The sequence below is a fragment of the Camelus bactrianus genome, chromosome 4 (genome assembly GCF_048773025.1).
Source record: "Camelus bactrianus isolate YW-2024 breed Bactrian camel chromosome 4, ASM4877302v1, whole genome shotgun sequence".
Classification (NCBI taxonomy): Eukaryota; Metazoa; Chordata; class Mammalia; order Artiodactyla; family Camelidae; genus Camelus; species Camelus bactrianus.
Window position 1 is genome coordinate 42,613,624 of NC_133542.1, and position 22,897 is coordinate 42,636,520.

The window sequence follows — 22,897 nt, forward strand, 5'->3', positions numbered from 1 at the left end:
GTAAAAAAATAGAAAATGGGGTTCCTTTGGACTCCCTCCCCTTCTTTTTTAACCTAACTCTTTGAGGAAAGAAATGATAGAAATATGCATTTTAAAAAAACACACACCCCCTTAAAAAATCCGTAAGAGCAGGTACACAGTGGTGTTGTAGGAAAATGCAGTTTAGCACAAGAAATGCTGAACCTCAATTTTTAGCAGTGACATTTTAATGATAGGAAGTCTGCAAAATTATTTGCCATCAATTGTGAAGGCAATAACAAGCCTTGGTGGTTTTTCACACTCTCTGTGTTAAGTGCTTTCAGAATGACAGCGTAAACTGTGTTAGAGAACTCCAAGGAAGTAAAACTGATTAAAATGTTCATGCTTGAATGGTGCTGATGGAATAGTTCATTTGGACTTTCTCTACCTCCTGCAGCTCAAGCTGAAATATTAAAATTCAGTGGATTTAAATCTCTCTCCTCTCAGCTCAGGAAAAAAACATTACATTTTAATAGGTTTTAAACCCATAATTCATTGGTTTGGAGCAGCACTATTAAATCTATTTAAATATTACTTGTATTACTAAGGAAATGATTTAAATGACTATGCCCTTACCATCCTATGTGTTGGAGTTAGTTTAAAAAGCGAAAGACAATACCCTTGGGTTTTTTTTTTCCTTCCTCTTAGCATTTTATTTTATTGTCCTTGTTATATGATTAGCCCTTAAATTATACCTACACATACACACACATATACATACATATATACGTATGCATTTCAGATTGGCATTTTGGCAGAGTCTTGCAGTATGACAGTTTTAAAATGATATGTGCCCCTCTTTTTCCATTATAGATTTCAAAACAGCCATTTTAAGTTTCTGAGGCATTTACATACACCATTGTAATAATTTCCCTTGTTTCTTTAAGTAGCCATTAGGCAAAAAACAAAAACAAAAACAAAAAAACCCTGAAAGATAATAAATATGTGCGTATGTAATAATTATGTGTGTGTGTGTGTGCTTTCTCCTGCCTTATATCACAGCCTCTATCCAGTAGCACAAAATATGAAATAAAATTACAAAGCAAAAATGTATTAAGTATCCAAGAGCCATATTTTTATCTCTTCTGTGTTTGCTAATAAAGGGCTTTCCAGAGGTATGATTAATTTTGCAGTAGTTGTGCTGTTAACCCTTTTGGGTGCAGATATCCTGGCAGTGCTGAACAGGTGTTGTCCTTCCTGGGCCCACCTCGTACCCCTTATTTGCCTTTCTCTCTAAGCCATTGCCATTATAACGTTTCCCCAGCTGCACCTCCCTCTGCCACCCTTGAAGCTCTTGCGTTTATTTCCCCAGGGCTTTTTGTGGGGAATCCAGTCTTCACTCAGGCATGGGAGGTGTGGAAGGGTGAGGGAGTTTCTCCCCACCATGGATTTACCTAAACATCCTGGACTTACAGGTAAACAGTCAGTGGAGTGCTCCCCTCCTGCCCCTTGGGTGGGCAGTTTTGAGGTGCTTTCTGTATTCATTCCTTCACGAAGGGTCCCAGCAGGATGGAGTTCAGTTGTTTAAGGTAGTGATCGTCTACCTTGTGTTGAGTTTCCCGCCTTCCCTGATTCATTTTCCCTAGGCCCCACTCCTGTTCTGGAAACATTTCTCCAAATTGTCCGCAGCCAAGCCTTGTGGCCCCTGCCCCACCTCCCCGCTTTCCTGGAGGACCTAAGACACTCAGTGTTTGACTTCTTAGGCCTCAAGCTCTTTAAGGGGGATTTCTGGTGTAGGTAGGCAACTGAACTCAGGTGCTAGAATCATGGTTTGTTTTCTGATATGAGTTCTGTGCATAAAACACTTTCTTTAACATAACAGCTTTTATATTATTTTTAAAATAAATACTTTTCAGTAAACTTACAGGTGAGCTTCCCTTTCTTGTTCTTCTCCCAACTGATTACTACTGGTATTTTCTAAATGTGTATAATACAGAATAAACTTAAAAACAAGCTATAAAATAGATTTGTGTTTTATCAAAGATTGTTATTCCAGCTATGTTACTGTCTTTACTGAACAGTGTGCCTGGAGCTTAAAGGCTTTATAAAATATGCTGGCCCCTGGCTGCATGATGTCCACAGCTTGATGGGATAAAGGGGTGGGGGGAGCAGAAGAGGCTGTTTTTCTGCATTTGTGGGGCTTTGCTCAGCTGCTGTCACAAAGTGTGATAAACCTGTGATTGCACTTAAGCCAAAGAAAGCAGTTTTACATCCTGTGTCTACACGTTCCTCTATCTTAATGTTGGTCTGTCTGCGTCTCACTTTTTTGTTTTTTGTTTTTGTCTTTTTAAACTTGTTCGTTTACTGTGGATCAGGGGACTATGTTATTGAGTGATGTAGTCATAATCTAATCTTTGTGCTATAATTTGATGAGGCTCTAAGAGGCAGTAATTTCCCTTCTCTCACAACAAAGACTCATATATTTAATTTTTAAACTCTGTCCCTACTTGAAAACTCCTAAAAAAATCCTAGGTAAAGAACAGAATTTGTGCTTATGGTGTGCACTCTGTTAATTTCTCTTACAAATCTTCTCTAGAAGATTCTAGAGGCTAGTTAGTTTTGTTTGTTTTTCATTGTTGCTAATCTGAAGTGCTACTGTTTTGCTCCTGTTGAGAGGGGAGCCCTTCTCTCCCTCCCCTCTAATAAATGTATTTCCATTGCCCAAGGTAGAGTCAAGCACACGGTGTCACAAGAGTTGCAGAATGTGTTTGGTGGGTGACTCTGACTTAGCTCAGGGCACATGGGCTTTGGGCTTCCACTGAGAGGAAAGTGTAGATTCCTGGATCTGTGAATGTGCATTTCATTCACACCAGAGCACCGCAGGCTGAGCAGCGTAGGGCTCCAGAGGTCCGGGTGGAACGGTTAAAGAGAAAAGCAGGTTTCACTCACGGCAGCTTGAGAGCTTGTGCGTTGTTAACTCCTTTTATTGGTTAGTGTGGGTGAGCCCCCCTCCCCCGCTTTTTGCTTCCCCTTTTCTAGTTCTCTTACCGACCTCTTCCCAGTAGTATTTCTGCAAATAGCATCACCAGCTCCCATTTAGCCAGACCTTTTTCCTGATAGACCCAGCCTGCCTTGTGCCCCTCAAAGCTGGGAGAGAGGAGGCAGGCTCACCCCAAGCAGGCGCTGAAGGATCAATGGCTAGGCTCAGATCTAAGGACTGTTGCTGTGTGTCCTCCTCACAGTTCCCCAGAAAAGTGATTTGGAATCTTTCTACCTAAAAATACATTTGTGATCTTATCTCCTTAGAACTTTTGTGAAAAAGTTAGAATCTTTTATAGAATATTAAGACTAATTTAATGATTACACCTTCCCATTCATTCGCTCAGCAAATATTTGAGTACCTTCACCAAAGCCTATTAAAGGGGCACAAATCATTTTTACTTTGAATGATATTTTTAAATGTTTTCTGAAATGTTCCTTAAATTACATTTCAGTCGTCTTTCGAAGGTTTTGGTAGTTGTGAGCTTTCTGGTTTACCATTTTACTACACAGAAGTCAACTTTAATTAGCACATTTTAATTTCAGTAAAACTTCAGCGTCCCTGGATAGCAGAATAAAGAATAACAGGTAATAGAAAACATGGTAAAAATGAGGCAGCAAACATTTACAAAATTGTATTTTTTTATATTTGGAATTAGAAATCTGGAAATAGACATTCATTATTAATATTCTGTATATTTTTAAAGATTTATCTATTTTTAAAGATTTATCAAGGTCTTTTTCCCTACCTCACTCCTGACAACTGCCCATAATGTTTTTTCTCCCAAAGTAATCCTTCTTGAAAATGTCATATAAATGTAATTATGCATGATGTAGCATTTGAGTTTTCATCTTCACTTGGCATAATGCATTTGAAATTTGTTCTGCCTGTATCAGCAGTTAGCTCCTCTGTATGGCTGAATGATACTCCACTGTATGGCTATACCGGTATGTTTAGCCACTTACCCGTTGAGGGACAGTTGGGTTATCTCCAGTTTTTGGTGATTGTGAATAAAGCCCTGGTAAATATTAACATTCAGATTTTTGTAAATTTTGTAAGTTCTCCCCTAGAAATGAGATTGCTGAGCTATATGGTTAGTGTTTAAAGTGACTGGCATATTGTTTTGCAAAATGACCATAGTATTTTTCAGTCTCACTAATATGTCTCAGAAAACCTTTGTTCCACATCCTGACCAACACTTGTAATTGCAGGTTTGGGGAGGTTTTTTTTTTCTTTTTAACCATTTCTGCTAAGTGTATAGTGGTGCTCATGTTTCTATGCCTTTCCATAATAACTAATGACGTTAAGTGTCTTTTTCTATGCTTATTTGCTGTCTCTGTATCTTTTTGGTAAGTATCTGCTCAAATCTTTGCCTGTTTTCCTTGAGTCTTTTTTTTTTTTTAAGTTTTGAGGTTTTTAAAATTCTGGATGTAAGTTCTTTATGTGTTTTCAAGTATTTTCTCCCAATCTGTGGTCATCCTTTAGTTTTTCTGGTACTATCTTTTGAAGAACAGAAGTTTTTAACATTGGCGAAGTCTATTTTATGAATTTTTTTCTTTATGAGCCTTAACTTCTGGTGTTCTCTCTCAGTGATCTTTGCCTCACTCAAGACCACAATATCTTAGCTTTTCTTCTGGAAGTTTTATATTTAGACTCATGATCCAGTTTGAGTTAATTTTTGTTTATGGTATGAGGATATGGGTTGAGTTTTCCTTTCTTTCTTTCTCTTTCTTTCTCTCTCTCTCTCTTTCTCTCTCTCTCTGTGTCTCCCCCCCCCCACCTCTCTTTCTCCCTCTCTCCCTCCCTTCTTTCCTTCCCACATGGGCATTCGATTCAATTGTTCCAGCACCATTTGTTGAAAAGATTGCCTTTTATCCATTGCCATTGTCTCACTGTCGAAGGTCTATTGACTGTGTTGTGTGTGGGTCCATTTTCTGGACTCTGTTCTGTTCCATTTAAGTGAGTGTCTGGTTTTTTGCCAATGATACGCTGTCTTGATTTCTGTAGCTTTTATTGTTGATGATTCCCTATTCCATTTTGTGCTTATTTTGTTTTCTATTCTTGCTTGCCCTCTTTCCAGTACCCCTCAGAACTCAAGTCTTTAACTCAGTATCCCAGAGACTGGCTGAGATTAAGGGGAAGAATCCACTCTCAGTAGAAAATCTTTCTCTCATTTCAAAAATGATGTCTGTTCTGCTTCTAGACTCTGCTCTCATGGGTGACTGCTTCTGCCATCTCCTCATGGTCCCAGGTACTCCTTCTGCTTGTCTTCTGCAGCTTCCTGCTAGTAGGATTTCTTGTTTATGCATTTGTCCTTCTATTCTTCATCTTGCACACAGCAGCCAGAGTGACCTTTTTTCTAAAATGTAAATTGGATCTCATTGCTCCCCTGCTTAAAACCTTTCTCCAATGGCTGCCCATTTTGCTTAGAATGAAGTCTAAATTTCTTACCATGGCCTTCAGGTCTCTGTGTGAGCTGACCCTTCACCCAACCTCTCCAATTTCACATACCACTCACTCTCTTGATGTGACTGTCTTTCAACCTTATTGGCCTGTTTCTTCTGTCCTGGATCCCCTAGACACCTTCTTGACTGAGGATTTGTGCACTTGGCTCTTCCGCCCTCTCCAACACCTGTCCTCCACCTGTCTTGACATAGTCTTCCTCATGCTCCTCTTTAAAATCTCAGCTCAGTTGTTATCTCCTGAGAAGGCACTTCCCTGGGTGACTGACTGTAGTTACTTCCACCCAGTTCATTCTTCCTTCATTAGCCTGTTTTATTTTCCTCATAGCATTTATTATTTATTTGTTTATATGTGTGTCAATTTCCCTTCACTAGCAGGTGGGATCTTGTTCACTTTTATAGCCATGGTGCCTAAAACAATACGTAGGTCATGATTTTCAATAAATATTTGTACACTAAATACTCAGTATTTGTTCAATAAGTATGTTATTAGTAAGTGTTCAATAAATATTTATTAAATTAAGAAATTTTCTATTTTGACCTATTTTTGCTTTTTGATTTTTCTGCCCTACAATTTTGAACCAAAATTGAGAGGAAGCACATATTGGCAGAAAATGCATAATCCTGGATGTCATTTGTAGTATCACTGTAGGAATTTCATTTAAAAGTTTTTTCACTGGTAGAATGCAGGGCTGAAGCTGATAGCCACTAAAGTACTATCCAGTTGTCTGACATTGTATGGTTGGTAAGCCTGTTTGTTTTGATGACTGTTGAATTTTTAAGACTCAGGACCTTTTGTGTCAGTTATTTCTCTAGAGTTACATCCCTAGGCTTATTGTATTCTTTCCCCTAAAGGAGTAACTAAAAATAGCAAACATTTATTGAGTATTTACTTTGTGTCAGTACTATGCTTAACATTTGCAGATACCATTTTGTTTAATCTTCACATCAACCCCATGTAGAAGGGAGTATTATTTTCCTCACTTTACAAATAATGAAACCAAGGCTCTGAAGAGGTGAGTTGTTTTCTGAAGGCCACACAGGGAGGAAATGGTGGAACTGGGGACCAGTCTTAGACCAACTTCAGAGCTCACACACTTAACCATCCTGTTACACTTGTCCCTTATTCATTCCCTCTACTCTGCTCTTTCTTTTACACTAGGATCAAGTCTCTTTATCCTGAGATGCATAATAGTACTGTCCAGTGTTTAGTGTCCAGAGCTCAGTGAGGGGAGTGGGAATTGGGTGTGCCTCCTGCATGTGCTAATTGGTTAGCCTAAGCTGAAGGGTGGATTAGTTCCACATACCAGTTGGATACTCCTGATTCATTCTTGTTTCCTTATGTCTGCTGTAACTTACTCTCATTTGTAAGAATTAAAAGTTGTCAAAAATACCACTACCGAGACAGGTATTTTCAACCTAGATCCTTGGATCTTACAGGATTTCATGCTTGGGTTTTCAGCTGTCCATTAGCTCCCTGAAATATTAGCCAAGCTGAATGTGTTGTGGGGGGGTGCAGAGGATGTACATTGTCTGGAGAAGAAATTTTGGTCTTAGATTTACAAGAGATCCCATCACACAAAAAATGTTTGAGCCTGTGCCTTATAGGAATAGAACTGTGTAAGATCTTGATGCAGGAAGATACTTGCTGGAATACAGGTAGACGAAAGGCAGTTGTCTGTGGCATTATAAAGAGACTTTGTGGCATAATTGTTCAGAAACCTGGAAATTAGGAGTTTATACTGAGTCTCTTTCTAAATATTGACCTGGGGTTGAAGGAGTTTCTTGAACTATTGGGCTTTAAAAAAAAAAAAGGCTGCACCTTGCTGATAATGTCATACATAGGTAGTATGGAAAATAAGTTAACCGCATGAAACATTTAAGCTTTAACAACTAATGATAATGACTGCTTGGGACATTTTTTATATTAAGAGGAGGTAACTGGAGCCAGCAGCTGCCTTCACATACTTGTATAAGAAGAAAATACAGGCAAGTAAATATTCTTTCAGAATACTTCATTAGTCTCTTGTTCATACATGCGCCCTTTAAAGTTCTGGGGCACAGTGATGACTAAGAACTAGTCCCTGCCTCTTGAGTGCTCATGGCTTCATGGGAGGGGGAAGAACTAAAGATGGATAAATCGTATTATACAAAGTTATGAACCAAGCACGTTGGGACACCGAATGGGGTAGCAGTTACGTACTGAAAGCAGAAGTGTTCGGGTAAGCGAATTATAGGCAGTAAAGGGTGAGGGAGGGGGGTGAGTGGGAGAGGATGACAACAAAGGACCAGTGACCAGTCAGTGGGACATAAGTGATGCAGAACATGTAAGGATTGCCAGTATATTTGAGAGAGCCCTATTTTAGAAATTATTTCATTCCCTTTTGATAAACTGTACTTTTTCTGTCATTTCTCCATCTTGAGTAGATCGTGTTCATCCTACGTGTGAATAACGCTACTTCATGGGATCTAGTAATATTGCAAACTTAAATAATGATGTGGACCTAATCAGCAAGAGCTAGAGCTAACCCTGCCCCCAAACCTGTTAAGTAAAACTTAATGGCACATTCTTGAACTCTTTTTGAGGCAGCTCCATGGCTATTCTGCCCTTTGTGATTCTTACGCATTTTTCCCCCTTAGATTCAGGTAAAGGGGGAGAGTTTATCTTGGTGCCCAAGATGTCTTCTGTGACTAACAGGGGCAGTGCTACTGTGATCCTGAAGCAAAGTGGCAGTCATGTATATTTTTGAATTTTCCCAGATGTTTCTTGTTTGACCCAGAGCAATTTACAGACACGGCTCTGTACAAATTAATATCTGGGACAAGAAACTGTTGAGGGTAAGTGAACAGTTTAAGCTACTGTCTACCTGGATTGAAAGCTCAGAGGATGTTTTTGGGTTTCTTTGAGCTCCTAGCCTCGAATGGCCTATGAGCAAAGATAGATGTCTTGGCAGGCTTTGTGGTTGTTTCTTGCAAGCTGAACCTACCTTCTGCTGTGGAAGCTAACACATCCAGGTGTTCTGTGCAGCCCTTCTCAAAGCTGAACTGTGGTCATGTGACCCTGTCCCGGTTAATGAGTATAAGGAGATGTCTTTTTCTCTTAAACAGAAAGACCCATAAAGAGAAAATTGCCCACTTCCTGTGTTTGACCGTGATTGGGTGAAGATGAGTTAAATGCTTAGCGCTGCGGCAGCCACTGAGGGGAAATGGGATATGAGAGAGGCCAGGAGAATCAGAGATACTGACCCAGAACCTTGATATTGCCAAGTCATCCAAGCCAACCCTGGACTTGTTGTGTGAGAAATAAAAACCCCTGTTATTTAGGCCACTTTTATTTGGATATTTTATAACTTGCAGAGGAACTGTCTTAACTGATACATTGTTAAACCAGATGGCTTTCCATACATATTTCACATTTGGAAACAACCTAGTCGATTTAACCAATTGGGGGACCACTTAGGTGAATTTGTCTATACGATGGCATATACTGTACAGTCATTACAAGTGATACAGTCAAAGCATTATTTAGGCATATGGGAAAATGTCCTTTGATACATACTGATAGGAAGAGAAGCATTTTTAACTAGAAGATAGCATGGTGTTAATTTTTGTCTAAAAATGCTTGTATATGCATTGGAAAAATGTTGGATGGACTCATCAACATTGTATTAGTAGTTTTCTTTGGCTGGTATGATTACGTGTGACTTTCAGTTTCTTTCCATTCTGCTTGTCTTCATTATACATAGAACTTTCATAATCTAAAAAAGTTGTAGCTGTGAACCTAGAACTACTCTAAAAATATTAATTAAAAAATTTCCAAACAAGATTGTATTTATAGGCAATTGTTACCTCTTTTGACCCATCTGAGTAAATAGTACAACCATCTATCCAAAACTGGGGCCCAGCTTTGCAAGGTTATCTTGATTTCTCCACTTATTCTCACCCTGTTCTCCTTCCATAATCATGTCTTTCAGTGCCATTGCCAAAATACATCTTAAGTTCTTTACCCTTTGCAACTTGTACTGGCATGTCCCTAATCCAAGTCATCATTTTGTCTCTTGAATTCCTGTATTACCTCCTAGCTGGTCTCTGCTTTCATCCTGGCCGCTCTCAGATCCAGTCTCCAAATACCATTATGAACTTAAAACATTTTTTAATTATATAATACTCTGGCTCAGATTACTCATTAGTTTTTATATAGGCCAATGAAATAGAATAAAGGACTCAAATCAATCCACCCATATCTGTCGGAGGGGCAGGCAGATCAGTGCAGGGAAAGATGGACACTGGTACGTATTACAGAGAGGATAGTTGGCTAATTCTTGTTGGAAAAAAATAAAATTGGATCCACCTATTATCATATGCAGAAGTCAATCTGAAAAGTATAAAAAGATAGAACTTTAAAACTTTCAGAGAAAAAAAGCAACCAAGGAGACTTTTTATCATGGAGTAGAAGAAGATTTGTTAATGGGTCACAGGAAACTCAAACCTTAAGAAAAAGATTGATAATGTTACTCAGGTAAAATTAAAAACATCCATTCATCAAAAGATGTCTTAAAGACAATGCAAAGGTAAGTGAGAAATGGAGAAGATACTTGTTAACACATACAACCAACAAGTAATTATGCTCCAGCTTATACCAGTTTTGCACAAGCTAAAAGTTCAACTTAACACAACCAAAAAACCTCACCACTGCCAAAAGCTCTCATTGTTCTTAAGTGGCAGTGTAAAGCCCTTTTTGCCCAGGATCTGATTCCCGTAATGTTGCATTCCACCCCATTTCCTCCTTGCTTACTGGGTTCCCACCAGACTTTTTCTACCTTGGTTACTGCAGGCTCTTTCCCCTTCTGGGCCTTTGCACCTGCTTTTCTCTCACCTCTGATTCTCTCTTCCTGGCTTTCTCTCAGCAAGGTGCTCGCATCCTCATCCTTCGGGGCTTACTTCAGAGGTCACTTCCTCAGGGCTGTCTCTTGATTCTTATGAATGAAGGATCACTTTCCAGTAATAGTAAGACCTCCCTAGTTAAGAAAGTCCTTCTAGGGCAGCAGGTTCATCACTCGACTGAATGTTGCAGGCTTTTGTTCCAGTCGTCAGGCCCATCATCTTCCACTGGCTTTTACCTTGGGCCTCACAATTGCAGGTGTTAGCCTGTAAGATTCTGTGCCCAGTTTCAATGTAGTGAGGTTTTCCTACATCACGATACAATTCTCTGACACCCGCTGGGTGTGTTGTACAATTCAGTTCTGACACTTCCCACCTGGGGATAGCATCAGATCCACAGGTTAAGGGCTTGGTCCTACAAGACTGCCCTTCTTCCCCCCACTTCAGACACCAGTTCCAAATCCAGGTTATCACCTGAGCTTCCAGCAACCCCTCCTTGAGTTCAGTTAATTTGCAAGAGCAGCTCATAGAACTCAGAGAAACATTTTACTTACCGAATTACTTTTTTTTTTTTTTTTTTTGGTAACAGAAGCATGTAACTCAGGAATAGTCTGATGGAAGAGATGCATAGGGCAAGGTGTGGGGAGAGGGCACAGAGCTTCATGCCCTGAATACTCCACTCTCCCCAGTTCACCAAGCTGGATGCTTTTCAAACCCTGTCCTTTGGGTTGTTTTGGAAGCTTCATTATATATGCATGATTGACTAAATCAGTGGCCATTGGTGATTGAACTCAACTTTCCAGCCACTCTTCCCTCCTTCCCTAAAGGTCTGGGGGTAGCTCTGAAAGATTTAACCTCCTAATCACGTGGTCGATTCTCCTAGCAACCAGCCCCCATCCTTAAGTGCCCTCCAAAAGCCACCTCATTAACATAACAAAAGACACCTTTTATTGCTCTCTTCACTTAGGAAATGCCAAGGGTTTTTGGAGCTCTCTGCCAGGAACTGTGGGCTAAGACCAAATATATATTTCTTTTATAAATCATAATTTCACAGGCTGGTTCAGTGTTTTTCAAATTGCAAATGATGAGACTCATGACTGAGCAGTGAAATCAGTAGTCAATATTTTTTTATTCAAAACAAAGAGAATAGAAAATAATAAAGTGTTCTGCATATAGCATTTGGTATTTTTTTAAGCTTTTGTTTCATTTACGTATGTATTCTATGCAAATAGGCAACAAGCACATTATAGTCAAAATGTTGGAAAGCAACTTAACTAACGTCTGAAGTTCATTCCGCTTCTGAAATTCTCAGGTCAATTGCAGGGTTACTGAAGAACCTAGAGTAGTTACAGTTTTTAAATGCAGCTTTACTTTTTGAAAAATACTCTGAAGTAACTAAAGAAAGCTTTTCTGAATGGATCCCTTAGCTTGGTAACTTTAATGACTAGAATACAAAATAGAAGCATTGGTTTCAGAAAGATAATGTGTTAAAATCTCTTCAAAGAATTCTTTAAATAGTTTAAACAAGCCTTCAGGAAATTGTATTTCTATTATTAATTTGCTTAGAAATACTTTTCCTGGGGGAGGGTATAGCTCAAGCAGTAGAGTGCATGCTTAGCATGCACAAGGTCCTAAGTTCAGTTCCCAGTACCTCCTCTAAAAATAAATAAGCCTAATTACCGCCCCTCCCAAAATAAAATAATTAAATAATACAGTAATAAATAAAAAATTTTTAAATTAAAAAATAAGCTTTTCCTAGTAAACTTTGGGCCAGTTCAGAAAAAATTCTAATAGGGTTTCCAGTGGGAAAGTTAATACAGTAACTCAGGTTTGGGGAATTTTTTTTTTCCCTTTTGCTTTTACTACTTTGTGAGTTAAACTGCAAGTTAAGACAATAGAATCCTTGTCACAGGGCTCATGGGATTTGCTTCTTTGCTTGTTGCCTGTCTTCCCAGTAAAGACCAGTACAGAGATCTGGAGGACCACAGAGACCTGTGGTTTCAGTGTGAGAAACTTACCACTGCGGTGATAATCTTTCTTGGGTTGCTGTAAATGCCGATCTTTCCCTGGCAGTAAATCTCATGTTTTAAGTCATCAGGAATGAATTACAGATAAGCTTAGGTTGAAAAGTTCCTTCCTTTGTTCTTTTTTATTCTTTCCTCTTTCCATTTATTCACTTAACTTCTAGCTTTTGCTAGAGATACTTGTTCAAAGCAAGAACTCCCAATCTTTTGTCTGGAAGGGCACATCTTATTTTCCCCACCTCCACAACCACAGGGAAGTGGAAAGAATAGTGAATCAGATACTGTGTACTCGTCACCTAGGTTCACCAGCTAATATTTGGTCACTTTTGCTTTGCATGTGTATACATACACACAGGTGTACACAGACTTTGTGTATGTCCGATTCTTTGAAAGTAAGAGACAGATAGGATAATACTTCACTCCTTAAGACATCAGTGTGCACCTTCTATAAATAATTTTCTGACATAAGCACGATACAGTTAACACATCCGTGAATCCAGTGTATAGTTCACATTCATATTTCTGCAGTTGTCCACAGAGTATCTTCAGTAGCATGTGTTTCTTCGTAGCGGTTGTCCCCCAGTCTAGTTCTCACATTCACAAGTGCCTGAGTTGTGCTGTCCCCTCAGTCTTCTCTCATACCCCCTGAAAATAGGCCCCAAGCTGTCTCACTTGATGACTTTGGCATTATGAAGATTCCAGGCCAGGCTTGTGGAATGTTCTACAATCTGGACTTGTCTGATTGTTTTCTCATGTTTAGATTCAGGTTAAGTATTTTTAGTAAAAATACTGCCTGGATGATACTGTGTTTTTCCAGTTGTATCACATTGTTGGTGAAGCTCGTCATCTGTGGGGTGGTATTTTGACACTGTGCCCAACAACCTTTTTCCCAGTGGTTTTAGTATCTATTGATACTACTGATACATTTCAAGCAATGAAGAGGTAAATTTTAAATTATTTTTCTTTTTAAGTTAATGTTCATTAATATTCTTCTGTAAAGAAGAGCTTTTCCTGCCTTCCCCCTGAGTGAGAGTGTGTGTGTGTGTGTGTGTGTGTGTGTGTGTGTGTGTGTATAAAAGAGTATAGACTTCTGGATACCTTTTTCTAATAATAGCAGCAACCATTTATTGAGTGTTTATTTGCCAAGCACCGTGCTAGGGGTTTTATACACACAATCTCATATAACTCTCCCCAGCAGCCTTGGGGAGGTAGATTTTATAATTGTTCCCACTTTCTACAGGAAGAAACTGAGATCTAAAAACATAGAGTGACCCACTCTTGCTCACAGAGATGGTAAGGATTCCAGCTGGCTAGCTCTGATGTCCCTTCATTATGATGCATCCCGTTATCATCCAGGATTTCCTTTCTTAGACTCAGCCCAGCCCCCGCAGACGTGTCCTTACTAAAGGGCACCTTCACAGTCCAAGGAGTGTAGATGCAAGCCCAATCCCGGTCCCTTTTCTGTGCTTGCTGCTTTATTTGTTGTCTCTTCTTCCCCAGCTCGGGGATGTGCTGATCCCTCCCTTACTTGTCTCCCAGAATAATGTCTCCTGGTTGGGTCAGGGCATCCAGCTTGGCCAGCTAGTTGGAAGAGTAATTGTGGTCCTGGGAGCCATTCTCTAGTCCTCAGCCTAATGGCATATTCCACAGCTCCACTGTTTTCTTAGGGTACCATAGACTCCACTCCTGGCAACTGTTTTTAAAAAGTGTTGTAATCTATTACAGTTATTATTCTTTATGATACTTAAATTGTCTCAAGTTTTGCCAGTGAGGACGCCTTCACATTGGCCCATTGTCCTCTTTGTCACAGCCTATTAGTCTAGATAGCTTTCTTGCTTTCTGGTACAAGGTGTAGCAGGCTTACCTTGCTGTTTTGTTTTTTTGTTTGTTTTGTTTTTTAAAGAAACCAAGATAGGCACTAAGTGTGATCATTGCTACTGGGGTGTCACTACTTCTAGGAAAGAAGCTTTCTTTTCTTTCTTTTTTTTTTTTTTTTGAAGATTCTTCTGTTGAGAGCATAGTAGAGGTGAAGAGTGGTGGACAAGAAAACCTCTGCTCTGTTTCCAGTGGAATGGTCCAGAGTTGCAAGGATTTGTGTGGATTGTGGCTCTGCGCTCACCCTGCTCCTGCCTGGTCACTGGCCAGTCAGGCCTTGGTGATCGGGCAGTTGGGCACATTTGATTAAAGAGAATTTCTCTTTTTGCTGACAGGAAAGACATTTCAAAAGACATTTCCTGTAAAACTGATTTGCTAGTGTTCCTTTTCTACCTTTGGTTCCAAACTTTTGAAACTGTAAGGAGATAATTCTTTATTATAGAAACTCCAGTAAAAAGCTATTAACAGAATTAAGATTGTGTGTACCACCTCACTGCTGTGTGTTCTCAAAAATAATAACTGGCTGTTTTTTTAAAAAATTAAATTAATTATGTTAATGGAGTACTTACTTGCTCAAGTTTAAAGTTCACCCCATCTTAATGTTTATTCTCTTGAATGGCCCATCAAGGGAACAAAAAAAAAAGATTTTTATTTTGTGTTGTGGTTTGAAGTAAGAGTGTTTCCTTCCTTCCTCCCTCTCTCCCTCCCTCTCTTCCTCCTTCCCTCCCTTCTTTTAAATAAGGCACTCAAGATACTAAAGGCTTAGGAAGCCTACTCAGAAGAATTTTTTCCAAAATACGTATCTTTCTCAGTAGGTTTTTTCAGTTATGGTTACATAGAGTGTATTTTATTTTAATGTTTAATTGGTACTACAGTCTGTGCCCTCCTCTTTCATTTTGTGGCTTTTTTTTCCTTATAAGGCAAACATTTTTTAACCTACTAGCTTATGATTAGAGTGGTGATCTATCTTAAATTATTTTAGTAACAAATCAGTGTTGAACTGGCATACTTTTAAGATCCATTTCCTTTCCTTCTGTCTTTAGAAAGCAAGAGGTTTTATGTTCCTTAGCGTGACTATACGATAAAGTAGTAAACCTTTGCAGGTTAATTGCTCTGTAATTAACACAGATGGGGTGGAGATCAGAGGACAGTATTAACGCTATTGGGAAACATCAGCACGCTTTCCCTGTATTGCAGGGCAGCCCATTAGGTTATGCTACTCACAGCTCCTGAATAATATCTAGAGAAACCTGACTCCTTTTCCAGGGAATCTGCTTCGAGTTTTCCTCCGTTGATGAGAAGACTTGATAGAGATTCTTTTTCATTTTGAATTCTTGAATGCTATTTGAAATTTGATAAATTAAAGCTTTTTTGTTTTAATAGAGGAAAAAGTAAAGTTCAGTTTAGCTGTTGATGACTTACTGTTTTTAATTTAAAGAAGATGGTCTCTAATACAGTGGTTTCATTGACTAATCAGGAATCCATCCATTGTAAGTTTACCTGTCACTGTACTGCTAGGATAGTTTTTAAGGAGAAAACTTACAACTTAAAAATGACCACTTAATACAGAAGGTGGTTTGTTTTATTGATACAAACATTTCAATAATACTAAAGTATTTCAGTATACCTGTCTTACATTCTTATCATGTACTTTTTGGTAATTTACTTAATCTCATTTTTATCTAACAGTTTTATATTTTAAAAACTTGCTAAAGATTGCTCCTTGCTACAGGATGCCCTGAGTAAACTTTTTTGTTTGCTATTTTGTATATATAATGGATGACTTGTCAAATGGGTTTATGGTGGTCCCCTCTCATTTTTTTCCTCTTTCTCCTAAGTTCAAGGCATATTCTGTTAAACAATATGATTATGATGTGGATGTTGTCATTTATAAGATCTTTGAAAGGGCTTTATAATTTTTAAAAATTTTTAATTGAAATGTAATTTATTTACCAATTCTTTGTTTATTTGTTAGCTTGTTTTTATATTTTTATTGAAGTATAGTCAGCTTACAATGTGTCAGTTTCTGGTATACAGCACAATGCTTCAGTCATAGAGGAACATACATATATACATTTTCATACTCTTTTTTCACCATAAGTTACTACAAGGGCGTTATAACCTTGATATAATAAACAAGTGAAAAATTAAAACCTCTCAATGCAGTGTGACATCCTGGAAAGAAAAATGACATTAATGGAAAAAATAGAGAAATCTGAATAAAGTCCGTGTTTGATTAATAGTAACACAGAATGTTAATTTTTTTAGTTTTGATAAATTCTGTGAGTACATAAGATGTTTTGAAATTAGTTGAAGTTGGGTGAAGGATATATAGAAACTCTCTTTATATTTAGTAGAAATTTAATTTACTAAAAGTTTTAAATATGTGACCATGTGACTAAATAGTGGTGAGCTAGGTGCCAGGGGTACAAAGAGTTCTGAGGCCAGTCTCTTCTCTCCAGTGTCACAATCTTGTTGGCAAGTCAAGGTCTTCTCATCCATAAAAAGACGAGTAACAGTATCTTTATGAGGCAGCCTATGGCAGTGCATGATACAGGGAGTCCTGTAAGATAGTAGACCCATGGCATGTTTGGAGAGGCTTTTGCAGAACAGGTGAAACATGAGCTGAGCTGGGATGGGTGAGTACAACTTAGATAAGTAATGGAGACGTTGTTCTAAGAGACAGGAGATGCCATAAGCTGAGAGACAAATGTTGTCAGTGATGATGCAGGGGGTGTGGGGGGTTCACTGGAATCCAAATGAGCTAGTGGAGACTTGCGATCATCAAAGTATGGGATGATGAGGATGGCAGTAGGAATTTGAGGAACTGAGAACTGACAGAATTCAGTGATGATGGATGTAGGAGCAGAGAAGAAAGACAAATTAATGGTGACTGATAACTTGAGCCAGAGGAAGTTGCTTGGCAGGTTTGTGTTAAACATTTTCATTTTCAGTTAATGCTGGACCGCCAAGTAGAATTGTCTGGCAAGAAGTTAGACCAGGGGTACTGGAGCACTGAGAAGGATCCAGAGGTTTAGGACTCTTCCTCTGTAGTGAGCAGGAGAAGAAAAAGCCAAGAAGGAAATTTAACAGAAGCATCAGAGAGGTGAAAAAAGAGAGACTGTGGCGATCACTGCAGTGTCCCCGAAGCAGGTGGAGAGTTTCCTAAGGAGGATGTACTAGCACTGGCTGCAGATGGGTCAGCCAGAAGGAAGACTGTGAATCTGGAAATAATTGTTGTCCGAATGGTCCTCAGTTTTATGAGAATGGTGGGCCTGGAATCTAGATTACAGGGTTTCAGGAGTAAGAGGTGTGTGTGTATTTGTCTGTCTGTCTGTGATGGTGGGGGTTGTTGAGAAGTGGAGACTGCAAATTTACACTAGTTTTTGAAGAAGTTTGGTTGGGCATAGACAAGGATATGTAAATTTATATAGGCTAGTAGCTGAAAAGGGCAAAAGAAGGTTATTTTAGTTAAATTTAACAAACATTTTGTTAGGGGCAGTGGAGGACAGGAAAACTGATTAAAGTGTGGTGTTTCCCCCACCCCTGAAAACATGCTACCTCAGGTTCTTTTAGTCTTAGGTAGGCAGTTCACCTTAAACAAAATGCTAGAGATGCAGGTGTTAGGTTTGCAAGCAGAACAAAATCAGTGGCAGAACCACTGCAGTGGGGGAGAGAGTTGAGAATTGATGGAGTAACGAAAGGAGAAGGGAAGTAAAGATGATGGGGCCTGTGCAGGCCTGGAGGGGTCTGGGCCCTGGAAGGCAAAGGGGATCCTCCTTCCTCTAAGATGGACACAGCAGGAGAGGGGGGAAGGTAGTGTTACAGCTGTTTTGAAGTAGAATAGAGCACCGGAGAGGAGCCCTGGAAATCTTTGCACTGAGTGGCATGTGCTACAGACCAGGGGTGTGTTTTCTGCCTTTGGAAAGTTCCTCGTTGAATGAGGAAATGGGGCTGTTAGTGCTTTTTTTTGGTCCTGTGAGAGAAAAAAAGTGAAACACCCGGACCACTGAAGGTACTGTTTTTGGCTAAGGGATTTTTTTGTTTTGTTTTTTAATGTCTAATGAAACAGACCTATATTTTTTGATTGCTCAGGTATTGCATGTGTCTCAGTACCTGCATTAGCTAGGGTGTGTTAGTTGTAGGCTCTCACAGAGCTTAGTCAGGAAAGGTGATGAGACGCATATGCAGGCTCTGAATAATTCGTGCTGCCAGCTGAACTCTGACCTGAGATAGAAAGTGGCTACGTGCCCGACCCACGGTCACAAAGCATTAAGGGATTTAGAGGAGAATTAGAGCAATTTTCTGGCTATTTCAGTTGAACAAGGTTTTGAAATAAATTTGCCATATATTTACCTAAAGGCCTTGTTTCTTCATAGACATATTTTCTACACATTTAGAAAATACTGTGTGCTCCTGGTTTTTGGTCACAACTAAATAACAGTATATAAAGAATTTTGAACGTAATTTTGGCCACTCAAATGAAGAAATGCATTATTTTGAACTGTCCAGTTAGGTAGCACTTTGGCGGGACACTTTAGTCTGGCCGCTGGTTGGTGAAGCATCTGCATCACTGCTCTGATTTGCCATTTTGTCTGTCATCTTGCCTTAAAAGCGTTAGTACTTTGTCAATGACTATATTTTAAGTGCATGTGGCCAGAAAGTAGGTGCAGGTCAACTGAAGAGAAGAACTAAATAGTGCTGCACTTTGACTTTTGTAGTCAGACACAGGAAGAGGTATAAAGGGGAAGAGGAAGGAAGTCAAAGTCATTTGGGGAAGAGGGGAAAAAAACCCTGTTTTTTCTTTGAAATATTTTCTTTAAAAAATATTTTTAACAAAGGCATTTCAAGATCCTCCTTGCCAGTGTAGGGGAGCAGGATATGCCACCCCACACATTTATGAGAAAATTATCTTGTGCAGTCCTGCTTGGAAAGAAAGTGATAGAGGAGACTGTTTAGCTATCATAGGATGGGCCTGAAAAGTGATTTTAAAGATACTAATTAAAATGTAGTCACTACAGAAGTTAGTCTGAGAATTTCTCAGCACTTGTTCTCGTAGGACATCATTAAGCAGGGTCTCAGTTGATGGCATTCCTGTTGAGGGACATATTTAACTTAGCACCCCCCCCCCCAAGAGGCAGCAAGGCCTGCCCACCGCGGCTCCTGTCGCCCAGCTTGCTGCAGCCCTGGCTGGGGTCAAGCACTCCATTCCGGCCTCTCGAGGGCTTTCTCCATGTGTTGCCAGTGTGCTGGTAAAAATGACTTTAAACTCTTGTCAGCACAGTTACTGGTGCGTGCATCACAGTCCCACTCAGATAAACCTGTCACAACACAGAGGCGGCCGCTGGAGAAGAGTACAAGGGCAGGCCTCTAGATTTTCATTCGAGCATCACTAAACGTGCACAGAGTGCCCAATTATTTCAGCATTATTGAGCAAGCCTACAGGAGGACCCAAGCCTTGCTACATTAGATTTTCTTTAGTAATTTGCTCAAGTACCGCTGAGGACACTTAAAGGGCTTAAAACGGTGGCAGCAACCAGTTTCCTTTTCTGGGTTGTTAATTCAGGTTTTCTCTTTCAAATTAACTCTCGCCGCATGCTGTGCAGTGGTTCTGGGAGGACTGCTTAACACTAATTTTCTCAATTTTCAGCTTTTTTTGTTCAACATAACTGCTTTAACAGTTAGTCACGTATATGTTTTGATTAGAGATGTATGATAGTGAGGCCTTATGTTTTGGAGAACAAAATACAGACGCTTTGTTAAAGAAATTTGTATTTCAGCAATTAAAAGTAACTTAAGTAATTTCACTATTTAAAAATTAGGTTATTTACAGTGCATTACAAAACCACCAAATCCAAGTAAAAAGGATAATAGTTCTCTATTATACATCTCCCTCCCTCTCCTTTAAAAAGATATATATCTATAGATATACATCTATATATCTAAATATATATATACATGCACACATACATACATGAAGGATAAATCTGTCTTTCACGGGTGCTGGGCTTTCCATGATGTTTTTGCACCTCTTTTCTCTCCTTTTCTGTTGGGGGGTGTCTCAGATACGTGGGACAAGTTCAATATCTTTGTCTCGTTTCTCACAGCAGCAACAACTCCAGGCCCAGCATTTATCACATGGACATGGTCTGCCAGTGCCTCTGACCCCACACCCTTCGGGACTTCAGCCCCCTGCCATTCCTCCCATCGGTAGCAGTGCCGGACTTCTGGCCCTCTCTAGCGCCCTGGGAGGCCAGTCCCATCTTCCAGTTAAAGATGAGAAGAAGCACCATGACAATGATCACCAAAGAGGTGAGCGATTGTCTCGGAATATCAATCTGATGTTACCTGCCACTGCTGAGGGTAGGTCTGGATGTCGCTGTTTAACTTTACCAGTGACTAAACAAAGGATTTCTGCTGGAAGGTAAATTAATCACTGGAAGCAGTCTTTTGCCAAATGTTACCCTAGTGGTTGGCAAGAGTTAATGCACTCCTCAAAGGCAAGGGGGATTGCATTTCCTGATTGTTGCCTCTGATCCCCTGCTACCTCCTTGTTCCCCAAGTCTAAAGCAGTAATGAAATGCCACACTGCTCTGTGTTTGCAACAGTGAGTGGCAGTAATAGCTCATTTTGGCCGAATCTATTTTTGGGGAAAGATTTACTGATAAAGGCTCACTTAATAATTTGACAGACTCAATTATTATTTATAAGCCAGATCAGCCTATATAATGCAGGGAAAATCTTGCAGGTAAGAAAACAATTTCATTAGTTTTAGTAATTAAGAAAGTGCAGCCCCAATTAATGAAATCTGTTGGTTTAACTACCTCTCTCACCCAGTCTGTTGAGAAGCATGAAATTAACTCATTTCTGCCTATAGGAACAACACAGTTATTTAAATAACTGATTTAAAGGCCAGTTGTGCTCCTTCTGGGTTGGCTTCTTCCTTCCACTAAAGTAGGTGATGGTGCAGAGGCATTTTGATGTAACTATGTGTCTGTATGGTGCTTATTAGTAATTTTTATTAGGTAATGGCAGAAAAGCAAATGAAAGTCTCTCCCAGCATTCCTTTATGGGAATTTACTTATTAGCATATGGGTGGTTCGTTGGTCGGAAGGGTGTGGTTATAATTAAAGCCTCATATCTACTCTTGTTTCAGTGTCATTACTGTGATTTATAATCTTGGATAAATGATTTTTATCACAGACAGATTTCTCATCTCTGATGTTGGAAACGCTGTAATATTTGTGATCCAGTTATCATAATGCTATAGTACAGAGCTGAGGCATGTCTATAAACACTTTCATAAGTGGAAAAGTCAATAAGGAGTATAAATAACATGCATTTCCAGCTTCAATTTCTGAAATTATGTCAAAGGTAGATTGGCACTTTGTGGATCTGGTCGAGTAGCATTAATAATTAACTTTACAGCAGATTTGACATCTATGCCATTTATTATTGAGCAGAGATCAGATTTAATAAATGCATGGTTTTATGTAAACTAACTGGTATTTTTCTTTTCCTCCTTCTTCTCCCCACTTACCTGCCAATGTTGCTGCTGTTTTGCCTGTAGACAGAGACTCCATCAAGGTAGGACTCAAATTTACAGAAGAAGGAATGGCTTAAAAGGCTCTAAACAATCTGAATAAATCTAGTAATGAATTCTTTGAGATTTACAGAATGATTTGGTGGGCTTTACTGAATAGTGGTTATCTGCATTTTTTGGATTTCTTTTTGTTGTGTGTTTGAGATTTTTTGAAAATATTGGTCCCATTTCTCTATCAGAATCAGATTTATAGATAAAGATTGAATTGTGAAATCTGGCTTGCAATGTTCATTTTATTAGTCTTTGCCATGTGAAAAGGAATAACTGCTTTTTTTTGGTTAAGCTTTGGCTATAAGGTAAATAATAATGGGGAAAATGGTTTATCAGGAAATATACATTTTGGGAAACAGTTTCATCCTACAAAACTCTTTATCAGAACATTAAGAGCATGTTTCTTCACCAGAAAGATTTTTTTTTTAATGACTTCTTGGTTTCCAGTATAGCAGGTTATTCCTTGAGTTTTGCGTCTGTCTTACATGCCTTCTCCATCTCTTTCTAGAGAAGTTTTAGAGAAAGAGGAAGAATGTTAAGGGCCTAATAACTTGGCTATGCTTGTGTAATACCATAATGGGATGTGCTAAGGATGCCTGAATTTATAGTAAGCAAACAAGAAAAACAGGCTACCACGGCAGGAAATGAGTAAAATATGAAAATTACTTGATAACTTGTGAGCCAGGCACAATGTAAACATGCTGCTGTATTATGGGTAGTTGTATCACACAGGCCACTGTATTGTGTCCAGGTTAAAAAGCAAGGGCAGTTCTCAAGCATTGGCCAAAGCACAGGCGCTGTCAGTTCCTTTCCTTGTATTTTACAACAGTTAAATATTTTGGAGCACAGGCAGTTACATCTCTTGCAGTTTTTAATGAGGTTATGTTTACAGAGACTAAGATCTTCCCTGAAACCACCTGTGCTGTCACTTTGAATGCTTCTGCACGCCTTGTCCTTTTATAATAAAAGGGAAGTTGGGTTTTCCCCAAAGTCATTAAATGATGGAAAATAAAAGCTATCTGTTTTACCCTTCAAGAATCTTTGTTGTTTGAAAGGTGTCTAT

At 39.2% G+C, this 22,897-nt stretch overlaps 1 protein-coding gene across 6 annotated transcripts in view; it reads left to right on the forward strand.

Annotated features, from left to right (window-relative positions):
- The window catches only part of TLE4 (TLE family member 4, transcriptional corepressor), a 137,898-nt gene that overhangs the window by 51,971 nt on the left and 63,030 nt on the right, over positions 1-22,897 (forward strand). For 4 of the 6 annotated variants that reach the window (XM_074361739.1, XM_074361743.1, XM_074361741.1 and 1 more), the window contains 2 exons: positions 20,348-20,552; positions 21,811-21,827. In XM_074361739.1, the coding sequence (XP_074217840.1) occupies positions 20,348-20,552; positions 21,811-21,827 (222 nt within the window). The remainder of the gene's footprint in view (positions 1-20,347; positions 20,553-21,810; positions 21,828-22,897) is intronic. The other 2 variants (XM_074361740.1, XM_074361742.1) reach the window with 1 other exon arrangement.